This window comes from Trachymyrmex cornetzi, unplaced genomic scaffold (assembly GCF_001594075.2).
Source record: "Trachymyrmex cornetzi isolate Tcor2-1 unplaced genomic scaffold, Tcor1.1 scaffold245, whole genome shotgun sequence".
NCBI lineage: Eukaryota > Metazoa > Arthropoda > Insecta > Hymenoptera > Formicidae > Trachymyrmex > Trachymyrmex cornetzi.
This window is the reverse complement of record NW_017297113.1, coordinates 11,396-31,057: the sequence shown is the minus strand read 5'-3', so window position 1 is coordinate 31,057 and position 19,662 is coordinate 11,396. Positions and strand designations below refer to the sequence as shown.

The 19,662-nt window shown below is 29.0% G+C and overlaps 2 protein-coding genes across 2 annotated transcripts; both read left to right on the top strand.

Moving 5' to 3' along the window:
* The first annotated feature begins 1,040 nt into the window (after positions 1 to 1,040).
* On the top strand, positions 1,041 to 13,302 carry LOC108761205 (uncharacterized). Its single transcript, XM_018507619.1, has 6 exons — positions 1,041 to 1,142; positions 2,167 to 2,635; positions 4,109 to 4,339; positions 4,421 to 4,749; positions 9,048 to 9,771; positions 13,148 to 13,302. Exons 1-6 carry the CDS (start codon positions 1,041 to 1,043, stop codon positions 13,300 to 13,302), a joined length of 2,010 nt encoding a protein of 669 aa, XP_018363121.1.
* An 860-nt stretch (positions 13,303 to 14,162) lies between these two features.
* LOC108761204 (odorant receptor 13a-like) lies at positions 14,163 to 17,028 on the top strand. The gene is made up of 4 exons (XM_018507618.1): positions 14,163 to 14,378; positions 15,217 to 15,703; positions 16,375 to 16,605; positions 16,688 to 17,028. The coding sequence occupies exons 1-4, from the start codon at positions 14,163 to 14,165 to the stop codon at positions 17,026 to 17,028; spliced, it is 1,275 nt and encodes a 424-aa protein (XP_018363120.1).
* The last annotated feature ends 2,634 nt before the right edge of the window (positions 17,029 to 19,662 follow it).

Here is a 19,662-nt window from a genome sequence, read left to right as displayed (position 1 = left end):
CACACAGCTTTATATAAAAGAAAATATACGATTTATACATATCATTAGAATCTAATAGTGATTTGAATGCATAAAAGAGAGGGTGTATTGAAATGCTGTCTTAATAAATAAAATTGCTGCTTGTAACTACCACAATCATCTGTGCCAAATTAATCTATATATTATTAATAATATATGTACATATATTCTAACTTATTATTAACCCTTACCGTACTAATATGGGTAACTAGTGACCGAGCGATTCCTGTTCGTGCAAGTTTCTTGGAGTCTTTCGGTAATTATAAATTATATTACATTTTATTATTTTCCAAAATAAAGAGTCAATATTTATTCTAGAAAGTTGAAAGTATATTGGTGACTTTTTAGAGATTTTTCGAATTATTTTGAAGAGGTGAAAAAAATAAAGAGTTTTTAGTGACTCTTGATGGATAAAGCACAAATTGTACACGGTAAAAGGGTTAAATTAATATATCCAAATTAAGAGGATAGAAAATTTTTGACATATTGAATTATATACTCATAATTCATAATTCTTTATCAAATAGCTGATCGAGATAGTGAGTAATATGCAAACAAAAATTAAAAAAATAAATCATTTGCACAATGTGTATTTTTATTTTTGGATAGACTAAAAAATGTCTACTATTCAATCAAAAGAATATTAAATTGAAATAAGATATAAGACAATTAGAGCTTACACAAAAGAAAACGTACGAGTATACAATAGAGCTAACAGTTCGTGCAATGAAAAAAGTAGTTATTCGATGAGCGATAACTTAGAAAATTTAGTCATACTATATAAATTCTTGTGCAACAATGGAAATTTTGCATGAAAACCTAATTCTCTATGTTTTACTATAATGTTCTAAGAGCGTAGACAGAATGATGAGCGGGTATATGTCTCTAGCTGAATAAAAAATGAATCGAAATAGTGGCATTACATCTATGTACGAAGCGAATCATCAGTCATTGGCATCAGTTACAGTTATTACCTCGTCCCGATGACGAACATACGATGGAAAGACGACGTCTCGTACGCAATGACCCCCTTCAAATTGCTAACGTGGCCCATCGGCGTTTGGCCACTTCAAGTTTATAACGTCTATTCGCTCTTACGATGCATCTTTGCTACCTGTTGCGTGGTATGCATCTTTTTCGATGTCAGTGAACCTTGTCGCGTGATAGTCTCAGGACATATACGTAAAACATCTTCCACATCACATCGTCCTAAATAAAACTTCGCAATGGCAATACCAAGTGCTTGACTCCTCCTGTACTCCTGGACAATAGATGTCTCATTGACAACGTGAAATATTTCTTTCTAGAGATAACGTGAGTGGGCCATGAATGAGCACGATCGTAAGCCCTTGGAAGTTTTGACAAAAATCATTTTTCTTAAAATCTTTATGTCTGTTGTTGCTCATTCATGCTTGATGATAGTATTCTAATTCATTCTAAGTATAATATAGTCTACATGTATTCTATATGGTTTATTTCACGATTTGTATAAAAAAGACAAAATGAATACAGAATGGCAAATAAATTCTCATTGGCCGTATTTAGCAGAATGTTTATTTTGCAATTGTTGGAAGTTTTCTTCGCGTTGATTGAATTATATTTTTAGATCTAGGGAATAGTCCTGAGTAAAGAAAACTTTGAAAAAATATACACATGGAAAGAAAAGTTTTCCTGAGATGTCTACAAAATTTAAATCTGAAAATAATTTTGTTGGGCTAAAATACATAAAATACTCAAAATAATTATATAAGATGCTCAAGCTAATTGCTAAAATGTCAACATTTTTTACAGCGTTGCACATCATTGAGTTTTCTGCATAATTATTTCGATGATTCAACAAAATTATTTTCAGTTTTTTATTTAAGTTTTTAGATATTTTCAGGAAAATCTCATTCTTTTCATGCAGATAACATTAAATCTTTAAACATATAATTATATACTGTTTTTATCTTTAAATCAGACTGGTTTATATTCTAACATCTTTTTATGCTTTAAGCATAGACAAAATATTGTATAGCTATATTTGTATTAATTTCTAACTGTTATTTGCAATTAATATTAATAAAGATTCATCAAAGTAGAATGCAGACACATCTTTTTTAAACACATAAAGCTTTATATAAAATATAAATTTATACATATCAACAGAGCCTAATGGTAATATTGCCTTCCATCGAACTCTACACGGACTGCAATAACGCTGAACAGAACGTAGACAGCCTTATGTTACTCTGTTGCGGAATACTTGGTATACTGAAGACAGTATGGTTTCGCATTTACGCAAGGAATTTGACTAACAATTACAGTTCTGCTCTGAACGATTATTTGATGATTAAAAACGCAAAACATCGGGCCATTATGCGAAAACATGCTTTTACGGGAAGAATTCTCTGCTGTTCCCTAATGTGTTTTTCTTACTTTAGTTGTCTATTATTCACAATAATTCCATTTTTGGGTAATGCTAATCATAAAATAAATGTAACGAATGAGGCCATGTTACAGTATACAGTACCATCAAGATGCGCTTTGGAGTATTTCAATGCTCCAACAAACATGCATACAATCTTGTGTCTCATCGAAGCTATCTCACTTACTTTAACAAGTACTACTAATCATGGTAACATTTGCTGTCTGATATTTTTTTGTGTTATGTATTTGATATTTTCGTTTATTTTTTTGTGTTGTGTAATATATATTTAGTACATTTTATAAACGCAAAATTATATAATTGGAATTAAAAAAAAAGTTTATAATATGTGTATTGTGCCTTCTTGTCTGTTATAAACAATAACATTACACTACGAAAATTCACATTATTTTACGATGATTATCTTCATTTAAATAATTTTAAATCCATTGAAAACCAATCAGTTTTTTGAAAGAATAAATAATAATGGAGAAAATCAACACAGATTTTGTTTAAATTAAACAAAAAATAATAGATACAAATTGTTTTAATATTACTACCAGCTTGAGAAGGTTTATTGTAAAAAAATTAAGATTATACACTTTTAATGTGGATATAAATATTGTATATATGTATACAGGGTGTTTGGAAAATAATGATAAATCTTTCATATAGGAGCAGAATGGACTAAACTGAGAAGAAAAGTTCTCTACCATTTTGCAATTTTCGCAATAGTTAATAAATAAGATATTAATTGCTAAAAATTACCGAAAATTGGTCTTCAATAATTTTTTACTCAAATACTATCAACTTTATAGAAAAACTGCAAGAGACAAAAATTGTTTATTTTTTTCTCGTAAAGCTCTAAGAATTTTTAAATAATTTTTTCAGAATTTTTTAATACCGTATTTTCTCATGTTGGTAAAAATGAGAAATACAGTTGAATTAAATGGTAAAAAATATAGGACGGTATAAGAGTCAGTAATTAGATAAGCAAACTTAATATATATTCTTATTGTACAAAATGATGTTCTTGCACAGTCAATGTTAAATCGCAATAATTACAAAACGCAAAATCATAAAATTGAACAATATCGTCTAATCTGAATAATAAATATCCGCTTTCCGCTTAAATTTGATCATTTGAGAAATACAGTATTAAAAAGTTGATAAAAAATTCTGAAAAAATTCGTAGAGTTCTATAAGAAGAAAATAAATAATTTTTGTCTCTTGCAGTTTTTCTGTAAAGTTGATTGTATTTAAGTAAAAAATTATTGAAAACCAATTTTCGGAAATTTTTAGTAATTAATAAATTGTAAAATGGTAGAAGACTTTTCTTCTCAGTTTAGTCTATTCTGCTCCTATGCGAAAATGTATCATTATTTTTCGAACACCCTGTATATTATGCACGCAAATAAACAAAATATATATAGTAAAAATTAACAAATATTTTTATAAAGATGTAGCACATAAGATATGAAACTAGAACGTATATAATTATACAAATGTAAAAAACTAATATAAAAAAATTATTGGCTATTTTAATGTAATATATTTTTATATATAATTTTTTTATAAGTATATAAATAATATTTTTTAAATAATAGTAGCATTGAATATCCATATATTAATCTGTATATTAATATAATATTACAGCGTCGTATCAATTAATTTTCTATTAAGGTAACGACTCTTTGTTTTTCAACATTACGCTGCACATTTGCGGTCAAGTGGAAGTTTTGAAAGCCAAGTTTATCGATTTTGATGTTACAAGGCCGCAAGTTTATAAACGTTTCCTCACACTAATTAAAAGACACAGCTATTTGATAAGATTGGCCAGAGAACTTGCTGATACAATTAGTTTTATTTTATTAATTCAATTATCTATTATCAGTTTACAATTATGCATAGTGGGTGATTATTACATTATTTGTTGTTTCGTAACATATAGAATTAGGTTATAAGGATCTACTAAACAAGTAATTTCTTTTTCAGGTTTTCAATTTATTCTAGCATTGAAAGACAACGACACTGCTATGGCAGCTAAAAGTATAATGGTGCAGAGTACTTTTCTGTCACAATTAATGCTATATAGTTTTGTCGGGGATTATCTAAAATCTCAGATGGAAGAAGTAGGACTTTGTATTTATCAAAACACCTGGTATGACTTTCCCGCAAAACTGACAAGAAACTTAATTTTCGTCATTATGCGGTCAGAATCTCCCGTCACATTGCGAGCTGGACATTTTATTGTGGTAAATTTATCAACCTATATGAGCATCCTAAAAGCTTCTATTACGTATCTGTCTGTACTTCGAGTAATGGTAGAAACATAAAATATAAAATGTAAAATAAAAGAATTCTACAGAAATTCTAAATCGGCTTAAAACAGAGATTTGTAAAGAAAGATGGATTTAATTAGAACATTATTTTAATAAAACTGTTGATCATAATTATAACGCGCAATCGTCAATTGTGCCAAATCAATTTTTTTTTCATGTATAATATTAAAAATATACACATATTTAGAGAAACAGTCTTCTTTTAAATATATTACAACTAATTCTAATTATACATCATGCCTATATATTTTTATAAAAAGTGAGATCACTTCCCTAATGTTTAATTTTTATATAGTAACAATGTGTTTTTGTTATCTCTTTAAAACAATTGATAAAATATAAGAGAAAAAATATTGCAATATATTTAAATAGATTAATTATGTCTAAAGTTGTATATTTAAAGACGGAAACGTTCACATCGTAACGTGGAATCAACAAATCAGTGGATGCAAACATTGATTAAAAAAAAATGAAAGACGAGATTGACATGCACTTGACAAAAAATTGTATTTATATGATTGTATATGGCTATTTACAGTTTTTTAATCGCGAATGCACACTTATAGTGCGGCAATCAAAGTAATGTCGATAGCGCGATTGAAGCGACTATCGAAAAGAAGATTTAATAAAGTAATGCGATAATAAGATTATTTTTGGAATCTTTGTTGTTAATCAAATGTTAAACAAGATCAAATAATACTCACGAGTATTGTAAACGTGAATTAATCGGATCGCAGCCTGATTAGCACGGACAACTATTATCAAGTATTTCGCGAATTAGACTCAAAGTTTTATTTCTCTGTTGTTCAAGAATATTTCCGAGTTTTCCAATACCCGGAAATAAATTAAAATGGAGCCAATTAGCTGAATGATTAACAATCGTTTAGTTGTTTTCTATTGTTTATTGTCTTGCACTTCTTGTAGGCGATCAGTTGATATAAAAGTCGTGCTAGCGGTCAATCAGATGTTTTCGTCGAACGACTCTAGCTTGATCTCGCGAGTTTTTTTTTTTACTGAAGCACTCGAAATAAAAAACATCATCGTTCGACGGCTAGGCAAGTGTTGTTATTTTCAAGCGATTTCGAACGTTTTAAATCTAGATCAAAAAATAATACTTGATACAAACTCGTATAATCAATTTCGTACAATAATTAGGTTAATATTATATAAAATATTAACTGCATATTTTTAATATAATTTTTCTAGTTACATACTTCCAATATAATTATACCTTTCCAAACATTTTATAGTTTAAACTAGTAAAGTTTTATTATTATAAAAATAATGTTATAAGATACTAAAAGAATATCTTTTTATTAGTATACCATTTTTTATTAGTATAACATTTTGAATATTTTATAATAATATTTTTTAAATAAAAAGTTTAATTATGCTTATATAAATCAACTTACTTCAATTAAATCTTACATTAAAATTGAGAAAAAAATTTTTAATACACATAATTACTTATGATTTTCTACTATCTTCATAAATTTATCTTTGCAAATATACTTCTCTCGGATCTTTAATATTCTCTAGTCGCAAATTTCTAGGTGATATAAAGTAAAAACTTATTTCTTCGCGTGATAAAGTTTCGCAGTGAGACTATAACGGGGTAAGGTCCCTATATGAGAAACTGACATATGCTTTATTATTAAGCTGTTAGATCAATGACACATATTTGAACTACGTTTTTCTGAATTACATATAACAAATAGTCATTTCTGCCATGCGTGTTATCTGCAAATGTGCAAGGCCACAGGAATATTCAACATTGGGGTGCATAGTGAAATGTGCTCCAATCAATAATGAATGAATGCATAACCTGCGTTAGCTAGTGCTTACGTTCGATAACACCGTAATCCTTAACATGCGAGGATGGCATCATGTAAAACATGGAACAAAGAAATGTCTCGCGAATTTTCTCTGTATAAGCGAATAATGTGGCCGCTTGGTTCATGGCCTTTAGATCGTAATAGAAACTTTGCAAAATTGCGTGCGCTACTTCTTATAGTCACACAGGTAAATTTAAATGTTGTCTAACTGAAAGTTATTTAGTTAAAAATAAAACCGCTTTATTTATTAATATATAATTTACTCTAACACATGAAGTGCATATTACATTTTTTTAGATAAAAAAATATTAAAAAAAAGTTTTTCATAGATAAAAATTGAATATTAACTTTTATATATATCACAATCAAAGTGTTACACTCACTAGTCAATGTATATATTTATGTATAGTAAATGTATACATTCATTACAGCAGATCACATATTGCATACATTTACTGTATTTTCGAATTAACATGTCGACTATAACATAAATAAATATAACTCAGTAAATACTAAAACACTAAAATATTAATGTCATAATCTTATAATTTTATACTCAACGATGTATCTATTATACTATATGTATTATATTATATTTACATTGTAAAGTGTGAAATTATAACATTAATACTATTTTTAGTTGGCGTTTACAGGGAAATAATTTATTACAAGTTTTAACCCTAGTATGATATTCATAGGTTTAACATATCCTATGCGATTTTTTACATTGCTGTAACTTTTTTATAATATAATTTGAAGACCCGGATTGAGGCTAAAAAAAAATTTTAACTGTCCATAGATATGATAAATCTGCAAGAGATTTTTTTGCGTTATTCTCGATGTGAGAATGCACGAAAGTTCAAAGAGGATACTTGGGACTCACATGTGATTAGCTTGTAAGTTTTCGGCATTCTGGGTACCTCTTTATTTTTTATTAAATATACGTTTACTGAGTTTCGGATAGTATAAAAGTAAGTACACGAAAATGTAGAACTAAAAAGAATTATATTTCAATATAATAAATAGTAGAAATTTTATAATTTTTGTCAGTCTTCAGGGATCACTCTGCCGAGGCGGATTTATTGCTTTAGAGCGAGTGTTGCATCATCCTCTAAACTAAATCCTAATACTTAATTATACATATTATAATAATATTTATACATGTACAATCCTTTATCTATTTATGTTATTACTCTTTTATATTATTCAAATAATAAAATTTTATTTATTAATTGTAAACTTGAAATATGTAGATTCTTCAAAAATATCGATTTTCGATAGTTCAAATAATTATACTTTTTTGAGCGATTTATATCGTACTATTTTTTTTTGTTAGTTAAAACGGTCAACTAAAAAAATCCTACGAATTTTTACTTGAACATTAAATTAAAAAATTTGAGAATTTTTAAAGTAGTCATTTTTTGCGAAATTTTCCAACAAAATTTCTTTGAAACATTGTAATTAATTGAAAATAAAATGTTATTCATTTTATTCATATTTATCCGTCTTTGTCTGACTTCGAGAAATAAATTTCACACTTTTTGAGCTAAAAAATACGTATTCAGTCCAGAGATATAGCGTGACAAAGTTGCAGTTTTACAAACCCTGATGTTATAAGGAAGGTAACCAAAAATAATATCATACTAGGGTTAACATTTTATCTTTCTTAATTTTTGGTAAATTAGATAAGGCTGACATATATATATACATATATATATACACACACACACCTCAGCAAAATATAAACTTCTATAACTTTTTAAAAAATGCTGCGCTCAAATTGCTTCTTATAGGAATTTAATACTAATTTTGACCAATTAATCACATATTTTCAGTATTAAAAGTGCTATTAACAATACTTTTAATACTCAAAATATGTAATTAATTAGTCAGTATACTGGTATTAAATTTCTATAAGGGTCGTGTAGTCAGAATTGCAACGTTGCCAGTCGTACTAAATTAGCACACTTATGGTGAAGTATAACATGGGTTGTGTAATACCCCACATATGATTCGCCATATGGGATATTTCATATTCCGTGTTATATTTTACCGTACTGCCACGAACCAGATAGAAAAATCAACTTCATTGATTTTTACTATCTAGCTCACGCAAGATTAAAATAGACTAATAATTAATTCTGTACAGTTATTGTTTATACGTATTAGCAAATAAAATTTTCTAATAAAATATATTTTTTCCTTGGCAAAAATAAAAATCAGAGTGTAAGTCGAATGTAAAGGCAAAATAACAAAAGTGTCAACGAAATTTTTAGAAAGCGTAAATTGGAACAGCGAGAGTTTACTTTTCAAACGCTGTTTCAATTTTTGCTTCCTAAAAGTTTAATTGATACTTCTATTACTCTTAATTTATATTCGATTTACGCTCCGATTTTTATTTTCGGTAATTTTATATTCTTTTATATATTTATTTTATATTGACAGACTATGATGATAGTTTATATAGGCATGGATATTAGTTTTCACAACAATGTCACTCTGGTTATGGTCATCGATCACCTCATGTTAGCGTCATGCGGAACTTTGACTATCGTAAAAATAGCGCTGATACGATTGCATCGCGACAACTTATTGAAAAATCTCGTCAATGCATCGAATGACTGGACGTATATTACAAAACAAGATCATCGGCAAGTCATGTTTCGCTATACCAACCTAGGCAGATTTGTCTTCTTTTTTCAGATGGGTTCCTCGTATTTTGTCATTACGCCGTTGATAGTTGAATCACTTTTATCCTTTGTGATGATGACTTCACAAAACGTAACATTAATTGCAAAATCCGAGACAGAGATGCGAGCAATGCAGCTACCTCAAGAGACGATCTGTCCATTCGATGCTCAGATCGTTTGCTTCAGTATGTGTATTTTTCAATCTATTCAGCTGATCAGTACATGTACGGGGAATGTTGGTAGTGATGTTTTCCTCTTCGGTGTTTGCATGCATCTCTGTGGACAATTGGAAGTGCTCAGTCGAGAATTGCTGCAGTTTCACGAAAGGAAGAAGAATGGTTGTTGGAAACGAAGTAAAATGGTCACGTTGATCGAGAGGCACTGTTTGCTTCTGAATCTAGCCAAAGACGTCGTTGGTGTACTCAATATCATTTTAATTGCTCAGCTGATTCTCCACGCTTTGTTTATATGTTTAATAGGTAATTTAAATTTAAAACGCACATTATATATTTCTCTTTTTTCAATAATTTTTATTACAAATATGCTTACTTTATTTCCAAATATTTGTTTAAAAAAGGATAATACAAATAATTGTTACAAAAATAGGTAGTTAAATATTGGGTATTTTTTAGGATTACAGTTTATTCTATCGTTGGTAAAGAGTGATTTTGTTCTTATCATGAGAAGTATAAGCTCTATTAATATACTAATGATACAGCTGTTTATATACAGCTACATGGGAGAAACTCTGTCATCAAAAACGCAAGCAATTTCTCACGCAATTTATTTAAGTAAATGGTACAACTTGCCTACAAACATTCTACGGGATGTAAGTTTCATAATAGCTCGTGCTAATGTACCCGTTCGAATTAAAGTAGGTAAATTCTATATTATAAACCTTAATAGTTTCACAAATGTGTTGAAAATTTCCGCTTCTTATTTTTCTGTATTACAAATTATGCTTGCTCAATAAATATTGTTAGAAATATATATATATATATATATGTATATGTATATATTTGATAATAATTTTAATTTCGCTATTTACTTTTTTGACGAAATTATGCTATGGAAACACTTTATTCACCTTTATTTTGGAGGCTCGTCTTCATGGTATTATTTTATCATTATCTTATTATTAGATATTTCAAAAGATTCATAATGTTGTGCCTTTTTTATTCTATTCTATTCGGTTTTTCTTTACTTCCTCGAATAGCGTCCATGTAATAGATGGAGACAGCGGGGTTTACTTTCTCGTAAGTAAGAACTACAAAGGTTAGACTAATGCGTCGTCTACAATACATGGAATAAGAAGTAAAAGTAAAAAATTGACTAATCGATTATTCTTCTCACATTCGACTGTTATTGGTCAATTCCTTAGAGAAAGGCCGATACCGACATACCACTTTGTTTTTAGACAATATTTCTTAAACAAAAGGTAAAAATACAACTTCAAAAACATAAATACAAAGTAAAAAGTGTCTTCTATCAGATAGTATAAGCAATTTTTATAATACTGTTAGCAATTTTGAAATAATTAAGTTTTTCGTAAGTTATGCAAAAATGAGCGTCTGACAAAATGGACTTCAAAACTGACACAGTAGGCAGTAATGCTACGTATTGCTATTCTTTTTCTTTTATAGAAATTATCTGTATAAAATACCTATAAGTGAATGTATATAAGATTTTTCAGAATCATTTTACTTTGTTATAAAACATTTTTATTGAATTATATGCATATTTACTTTATGCTGTTCTACAAAATGCAAATATGTAACACGATAGTTTTTCTAAAGTTGTTCCATATATGCACGATTGCCTTCAGCTCCAATAGACTTATTTGACACTATAAAGGAACATTATAAAGATTAAGTTAGTTCATGGTCTGTTTTACGGAGAGGTGTGTCGGTTTACGCTGCACCCCAATTTTAAATTAAAAATCGTATTATGAAAAGACTAAGAGAAAAAATAATATAAATAAAACTTATTTCGGAAACTACAAGTATTTAAAATGACGTAATATTATCAATAATATAGTCACTATTATTTAAAACTCACAATTTGCAAAAGAAGATCGTAAGAATTTTATTTTCGCATTTGTAGAATTCGTTTTTAGCTGATTTGATTTAGAAACAAGCCACAAACCTACGAATTATGAATTTGTACTTCTTTAATTAGATAAACAGATCATGATTTTATTAGTATTAATAAAGTGCAATAGTTAGTTTCCGAAAAATAAGGGGGTGTCACTTCAGGAGACCTATGTCAATATCGGCGACTTTCCTCTACTCTTACTTCTAACTTCGTGTATTGTAGACGACGCATACAAGGCGTAGTACTATGTGATCTTCCATCACTGTTCTAGTAAAATGATTTTTTTAAAGTCGAGTCTCCAAAATAGTGTTACCATGATGAAAGTAAAGCCGCGTTTCATACATAATCAATACTGAAAATCTGTAATATATGTAATATAAACAATATTCTTTATTAAATTGCGTTTTTGGTTTGAATTTGTTATAAACAAAAGTATATTATTGAATTTGTTATAACAAAAGTTTATAATTAAAAATATATATTCCTAATTGATGAAAATATAACCAGAAAATATTATAGAAAATGTTAGTTCAAATTTTCGAAAGTATAAATTATATCAATGTGCATATTAATTAGTTAAATATTAAGAATCATCAAAAAGCTTGAAGAAAAAAAGTAGTACTTCGTTCCACTGCCCTTGTATAAGGGTCAAAAGGACTCTATATGAGAAACTAACATATGCTTTATCATTAAGCTATTAGATCAATGACACGTATTAGAGCTATAAAGGGTTTTTACGAATTACATATGATGAATAGTTACTTCTGGCCCATGTGCAATAGTTACAAATTCGTAAAACTACAGAAATATTCAACGTCGGGGTGCATAGCAAAATGCGTTCCGATCGATAAGTAATGAATGAAAGTATGAACTGCGTTAGCTGCTGCTTACGCTCGATGACACCGTAACCCTTAATGTATGCGGTATATAGCGTCATGCAAACCGTAGAATAAAAAATATTGCACATATTTTCTTTCTAGCGAGTAACGTGGCTGTTCGACTCATGAGAGTTTGATCATGGCAAAAATTTTGTAAAATTGCGCATTGCTTTTTATAGATTGCAGATTAATCTAATCGTCAAAATGTGTTATCAATGATCTAAATTGTGTTTCTGAAAATATAAATTGCAGGGTTTTATGCAAGCGAAAGTTATTTAATTAAAAGTAAAATTGTCTTATTTATTAATAATTTATTTTCTCTAACATGTGAAGTACATTTATGTTTTTTTTTGCAATAGGTAATTTATATTTAATCCAGCATAAAAAAGATAATTTTTCTTTTGAAAGATAGGTATATAAACACCCACCTTTGTGTATAAATTATTATATGTTTATTGTAAGTTTCAGTACTTATATTTTCTCTTCCTCTTCAGAATAATTATTAATTCTGTGAACTGTTGTTTATACGTACATATAACCCAGTAAAATTTTCTAATAAAAATATACATGTATTATTTGAATATATCTTATAAACTTCTCCATATTTATTTTATGACGACATACCGTTATGGTAGTTTATATAATGTAGGGGCAAATTTGTTCTTCTTTCAGATAATTCCAAATATTTTATTATTATACCAATGATTAGGTCATTTCTATCTTTTGCGACGTCGCCTTCTTCATAAAACATCATATCTACTCCAAATCTGAAAAAGAGATGCGCATGGAACTGCCTCAAGAGATGATCTGTTCGTTCAAAGCTTAGATCATTTGCTACGATATATGTACTCTTTAATATATATATATTTTTTTTTCTTTTTAGTTAATCAGCACATCTATGAAGAATGTTGGCATCGATGTTTCCTCTTCGGTGTTTGTATGCATCTCTGTGGTCAATTAGAAGAGCTCAGCCTGTACATAGAGCTATTGCTGTTCCACGGAGAGATTCAGGAAAAACAGATATTAGAAACAAACTGAAATAGTTATACTAATTGAGAGATACTGTTTGCTTTTAAATCTAGCCAAAGACATGTAAAAAATTGTCGATGTAGTCATTTTGATGACGCTCAACAAATCCTCTACGCTTCACTTATATGTTTAATAGAAAATACGAATTTAATACAAACTATATATTTCTTGTTTTCCAATGATAATTCCTTATCATATTGTGCTCGTTTTATGTCTAATCAATCATTTAAAAAAGAATAATAATAAGATTATTTGTTGCAAAAATAGATAGTTAAACATCAAGTATTTTTCAGAATTACAGCTTAATTTGTCGTTAATTAATTGTAAATTTTTTTTTAGTCACAAAACGTATAAACTCTTTTAATACATTATAACAATACGCATGTTTTTATACAACTATATCAGCTTCTTATACAGAAAGAAACTCTGTCCTCAAAAATGCAATTTCTCGTGCGATTTATTTAAGTAAATGGTATGATTTGCCTACAAACATTTTGCGAGATTATATATTTTAACTTTTGCTTTTTATTTTCTGTCTTGCGAAATAAAAACGAGATGTGTGGCTCACCTGTTATATCACTTTTGAACGGAAAAATTCATAAAATTCGATCGACATCGTTGCATCTGCATTGCGAAACTGAAATAAAACTACACAGAGAGTAACGTAGTGACTGAACTGTTCAAGTAAACGATATGTCAGTTTCTCCATACAGAACAGGATATAGTTCGCAACAATTTAGAAGAAATGGTTACGTAAATTCTTCAAAAACAATTTGGCGTAAGAGCATAACATCCTGCACTTTCTGATAATGCGATAAGACAGTGAAGATAGGTTGATAAGCAGGTATATGTTTCAAGTTGAATAAAAAATGAATGGAAATGCCTGCGATGTACCGGGCACATTATTGGTCATTGGCATCAGTTACAGTCATTACGTCGACCTGATGGCAAGTCTGCAATGGAAGAACGATGTCGCATATGCGATGACCCCCTTCAAACTGTTAACGTGGCCGATCGGCCTTTGGCCACTTCAAGTTTATGACATCTATTCGCTGATACGATGTGTCTTGGTCACTTGTTGCCTGGTATTGTCTCAGTTTCGATGATTCTTGTCACGACACGTAGATAGAATTTTTACGTTAACATCACAATATTTGAAATAAAACTTTATTGATATAGATAACAATAGCAAGTGTTTAAATTTTTAAACGATAGATGTCCTATTAGTGATGACGTAGCGAAATTGTGTTTTTTTCAGGAAAAATACGAGTTTGTTTTTCAGAAGTAATAAGTCATTGATAGAGAATATCATAGCCACACAAATCATTAACTGTTGTTCAATGAAGATATTTCTACTTAGAACTTACGGTTTATTTCTTGTTTATGTGAAGGGTAGCACAACTATTTCTAAGAAATTCTATAGATGTGTTATGTCATTTATTTTGTGACTTCGTTATTTGTATTTAAGAATCGCATTGATGTAACATCTTTGGTATAATATCGTATCAAAAAGAATAGATCGCATACACAGAAAATAAATTAGATGAATAAAATTTACATATAAAGTTAACGAAAGTTTTTCATTGATATTATTTCCATTAAATTTTTATTTATAGTACGAAAATATTTATATATAACCATTATATTATCCATTGTATAATGACTGTCCCTGGTAAATATGTTAATATTAAAATTATAAAGTGCTCAATTTTGCATATCTTTATATTAGTTCAGATAATCCTAATGTATTTATAAATACATACAGAGCTAAAATGGAAGCTTATTTATTCCCATTTTAAAAGTTTGATGTCATATTTAAACTTTAATATTTTCGATGACCCGTCGATTTGGAATTGGGCCATATTTTTAGTAGACACAAAAGCTGTTTAATTGAGAAATTATACCTTTTACCCAAATCAACAGAGCACAATAGTGATCTTGCCTTCCATGGAGTTTCACATGGGTTGTACTAACACGGAGCAGAATATAGACAGTCTCATGTTAGCCTGTTGCGGTCTACTCGGAGTGTTCAAGATTATATGTTTCCGTATTTACGCAAAAAATTTAACTGACAATTACAGTTCTGCCAGGAATGATTATTTGACAATTAAAAATGCAGAGTACCGTGCCATCATGCGGAAACACGCTTTTATGGGAAGAATTCTCTCCTGTTTCATGGTGTGTTTCGCTTACATTAGTGTGGTAATATATTCGCTAATACCTCTTCTTGGGGAAGATCTGGTTGATGATCAAGATATCCAGATCAATAGAACAAATGAAGACATAGTATTGGACTATCCAATGCCGTCAAGATGCGCGTTAGAATATTTGCATGTCCCAAGGAGCATGTATGAATTTATCTGTATCTTCGAGTTTATTGTGCTAATACTTACGTCTACCTGTAATCACGGTAATATCTATTTGTTGTTTAATATATATGTTTCTTTACATTTTTCCATCATGAAATGTTATTTAAAATATGCCAGAATTCTGAACATAAAATTGTATCCAAATATTTTATTAACTTTATTGAAGTAATTATTAATTGTTTATTGCTAATAATAAAGATTCACTCTAAAAGTTCTAGGGAATAACATAAAAGTAGAAAATATTTTAATAAAAACGTTACACGTAAAAACAAAATGTAATTCTTGTGTGTGTGTAGATAAAGATAATACAAATAATTTAATAAACTATTATAGAGTATATAGGCTACAGGACTTTACAATTTTTAATATAAGTAATAATATAAAATATAACTTAAGTGTTAATTTCTTGTTGTATAACTACAGAAAATAGAATGTTTTATTTCGATTGGATTCTACATTAAGATCTAGCAAAGATCTAAAGGCAGAAACCAATCATATTAAAGAACTGACAGAACTGTTTTGTCCAATACTCAAATAGCATTCTATTTTTTATAGTTATATAAAAAGCAATTAATATTTAAATTATGTTATGTAATGTTACTTTATTTTGAAAAATGTAGATTTCCGTGACTTACTCTGTATGTGTATATTTTATTATATTAATGGAATAAAATTTATACCATTGTATTTCCTTTTTTTCCTTTCTATAAAGGTAATGATTCTTTGTTTCTCAATATTACATTGCATTTGTGCGGCCAAGTAAAAATACTAAAAGCCGATTTCGTCAACTTTGTTGTCTCAAGTCCGCAATTCTACGACCGTTTCAACGATCTAATTAAGAGACATAACTATCTAATGGAATTAGCCAAGGAATTGACCGAAACGATCAGTGTAGTTTTGCTAACGCAATTATTTATTAGCAGCATCTTGTTGTGTATCATGGGTAAATATTGTTTTTATAACATTATAAAATTTATCAAAATATGTATGTTACAAGAATCTTAAGCAGATAAATAATTTTTCAGGGTTCCAATTTATCTTAGCATTAAAAGCACACAACGTTGTTGTTATAGGGAAAAGCGCTTTGGTACTGTGTACTTCCCTAACGCAATTGTCCATATATAGTTTTGTCGGCGATCACTTGAAGTCCCAAATGGAAGAAATTGGACTTTTCATTTATCAAAGCAGTTGGTACGATTTTCCGACGAAGTTGGCGAGAAATTTAATCTTCATTATTATGAGAACACGATCTCCCGCCAAGCTGCTGGCTGGAAATTTTGTTGTGGTAAACCTGTCAACATATATGAGTATCCTGAAAACTTCTATTTCGTATCTATCTCTGTTACGTGTAATGATAGAAACATAAAATATAACACTCGTAATGAAAACGCATTACAAAGTACAACTCTACGATTTGGAATTATGTTTGACAAGAGAAAATTCTTTAAAAATAAAAGATTATTAGAACATTATTTTTATAAAATTGCCCTTACAATCACAATGTAATCGTCTAATTGTGCCGAAAATCGATTATTTCTTCTCGTAAAGAAAATCTCAGAAATATATACTTACTTGAAAAAGATATGCTGTCTTGTAAGGAATTACCACTTTAATATTGAACCTATATGCTTTTAAAAAAAAGTCACTTTTTGTTTTTATTCTATATTTTTGTAAATTCATTCTTATTATGTTATATTGGTAAGTTAGCAGTAACTATACTAAATTATACTAATCGACGAAATTATACTATCAAAACATTTTATTCACCTTTATTTTGGAGCCCAATTTTGCAGGCTCATCATCAAGGCATTATTTCATCATTGTTTCATTATTTGGTGTTTCAAAAAATTCATTATGTTATGCCTTTTATTCTATTCTATACAATTTTTCTTTACTTTGTAGAATAGCGTCCATGTAATAGATAATGCCGATATATGGATACAGCGGGATTTACTTTCTTGTTAGTAAGAACCATACAGTGTAGGCTAATGCGTCGTCTACAATACACGGAATAAGAAATAAAAGTAAGAAATTGTCCAGTCACATCGACTATAATTTTCATATTCGGCTGTTATTGGTTAATTTCTTACTCTTATTTCTTACTCCGTATATTGTAGACAATGTAGACGACGCATCAAAGGCGTAGTGTTATGTGATCGTTCATCACTGTTCCAGTGAAATGATTTTTTTTTAAATCGAATTTCCAAAATAGGGTTCCCATGATGAAAGTAAAACCGTGTTTCGATATACACTGTCAGTATTGAAAATCTGTAGTATACGTAATATGAACAATATTTTTTATTAAATTGCGTTTTTGGTTTGAATTTGTTTATAACTATATAAATATATATTTTTAATTGATGAAAATATGAATAGAAAACATAACAGAAAAGTGTATAAATTCAAATTTTCGGAAGTATAAATTATATCAACGTGCATATTAATTAGTTAAATATTAAGAATCATTAAAAAGTTTGAAGAAAAAAAGATATATAGTACTTCGTTCCACTGCTCTTGCAAAGGTCACAGGGACTCTACATGAAAAACTGACATATGCTTCATCAGTAAGCTATTAGATCAATGACACGTGTTAGAGCTCTTTAAATTACCTGTGACGATTAGTCACTTCCGGCCATGTGCAATAGTTCGCAAAGCTACAGAAATATCCAACGTTAGGGTGCATAGCGAAATACGTTCCGATCGATAAGTAATGAATGAAAATGTGTCCTGCGTTAGCTGCTGCTTACGCTCGATGACACCGTAACCCTTAATGTATGCTGTGTATAGCGTCATGCAAACCGTAGAATAAAAAAATATTGCAAAAATTTTCTTTCTGGCGAGTAATGTGGCTATTAGGCTCATGACAGTTCGATCATAGTAGAAACTTTGTAAAATTACGCGCTGTATTTTATGGATCGCAGATTAATCTAATCGTCAAAATGTGTTATCAATTATTTAAATTGTTGTTTCTGAAAATATAAATTGCAGGGTTTTATGCAAGCGAAAGTTATTTAATTAAAAGTAAAATTGTCTTATTTATTATAATACATTATTTTCTCTAACATGTGAAGTATATATTATGTTTTTTGGACACAAGCGAGCATACAAAAAGATTCTTTTTACTTTGAAAGATAGACATATAAACACTCACCTTTGTGTATAAATTGGTACATGTTTAATGTAAGTTTCACTACTTATATTTTCTCGTCCTTGAGATAGAATAATTATTAATTCCGTGAACTGTTGTTTATAAACCAAATAAAACTTTCTAATAAAAATATACATGTATTCTTTGAATATATCTTATATACTTCTTCATATTTATTTTATGACGACATACTGTTATGATAGTTTATATAACATAAGGGCAAATTTGTTCTTCTTTCAGATAATTCCACATATTTTATTATTGTACCAATGATTAGGTCATTTCTATCCATTGCGACGTCGCCTTCTTCATAAAACATTATATATTAACTCCAAATATGAAAAAGAGATGCGTATGGAACTGCCTCATGGGATCTGTTCAATGCTTAGATTATTTCCTACGATACATGTATTCTTTAATATATATATATTTTTTTTAGTTAATCAGCACATCTACGGAGAATGTTGGCACCGATGTTTCCTCTTCGGTGTTTACATATATTTCTGTGGTCAATTGGAAGTGCTCAACCTGTACATATAAAGTTCTTGCTGTTCCACGAAAGGACTTAGGAAAAACGGAATATTGGAAACAAACTGAAATAGTTATGCTAATCAAGAGGTACTGTTTGCTTTTAAATCTAGCCAAAGACATTGTTGATGTAGTCATTTTGATGACGCTCAACTAATCCTCCACACTTTGCTTATATGTTTAATAGAAAATATGAATTTAATACAAACTATATATTTCTTTTTTTCTAATAATAATTCTTTAATATATTGTGCTCGTTTCACGTTCAATTAATCATTTAAAAAAGTATTATAATAAGATTAATATAATCAAGAGACACGGTAG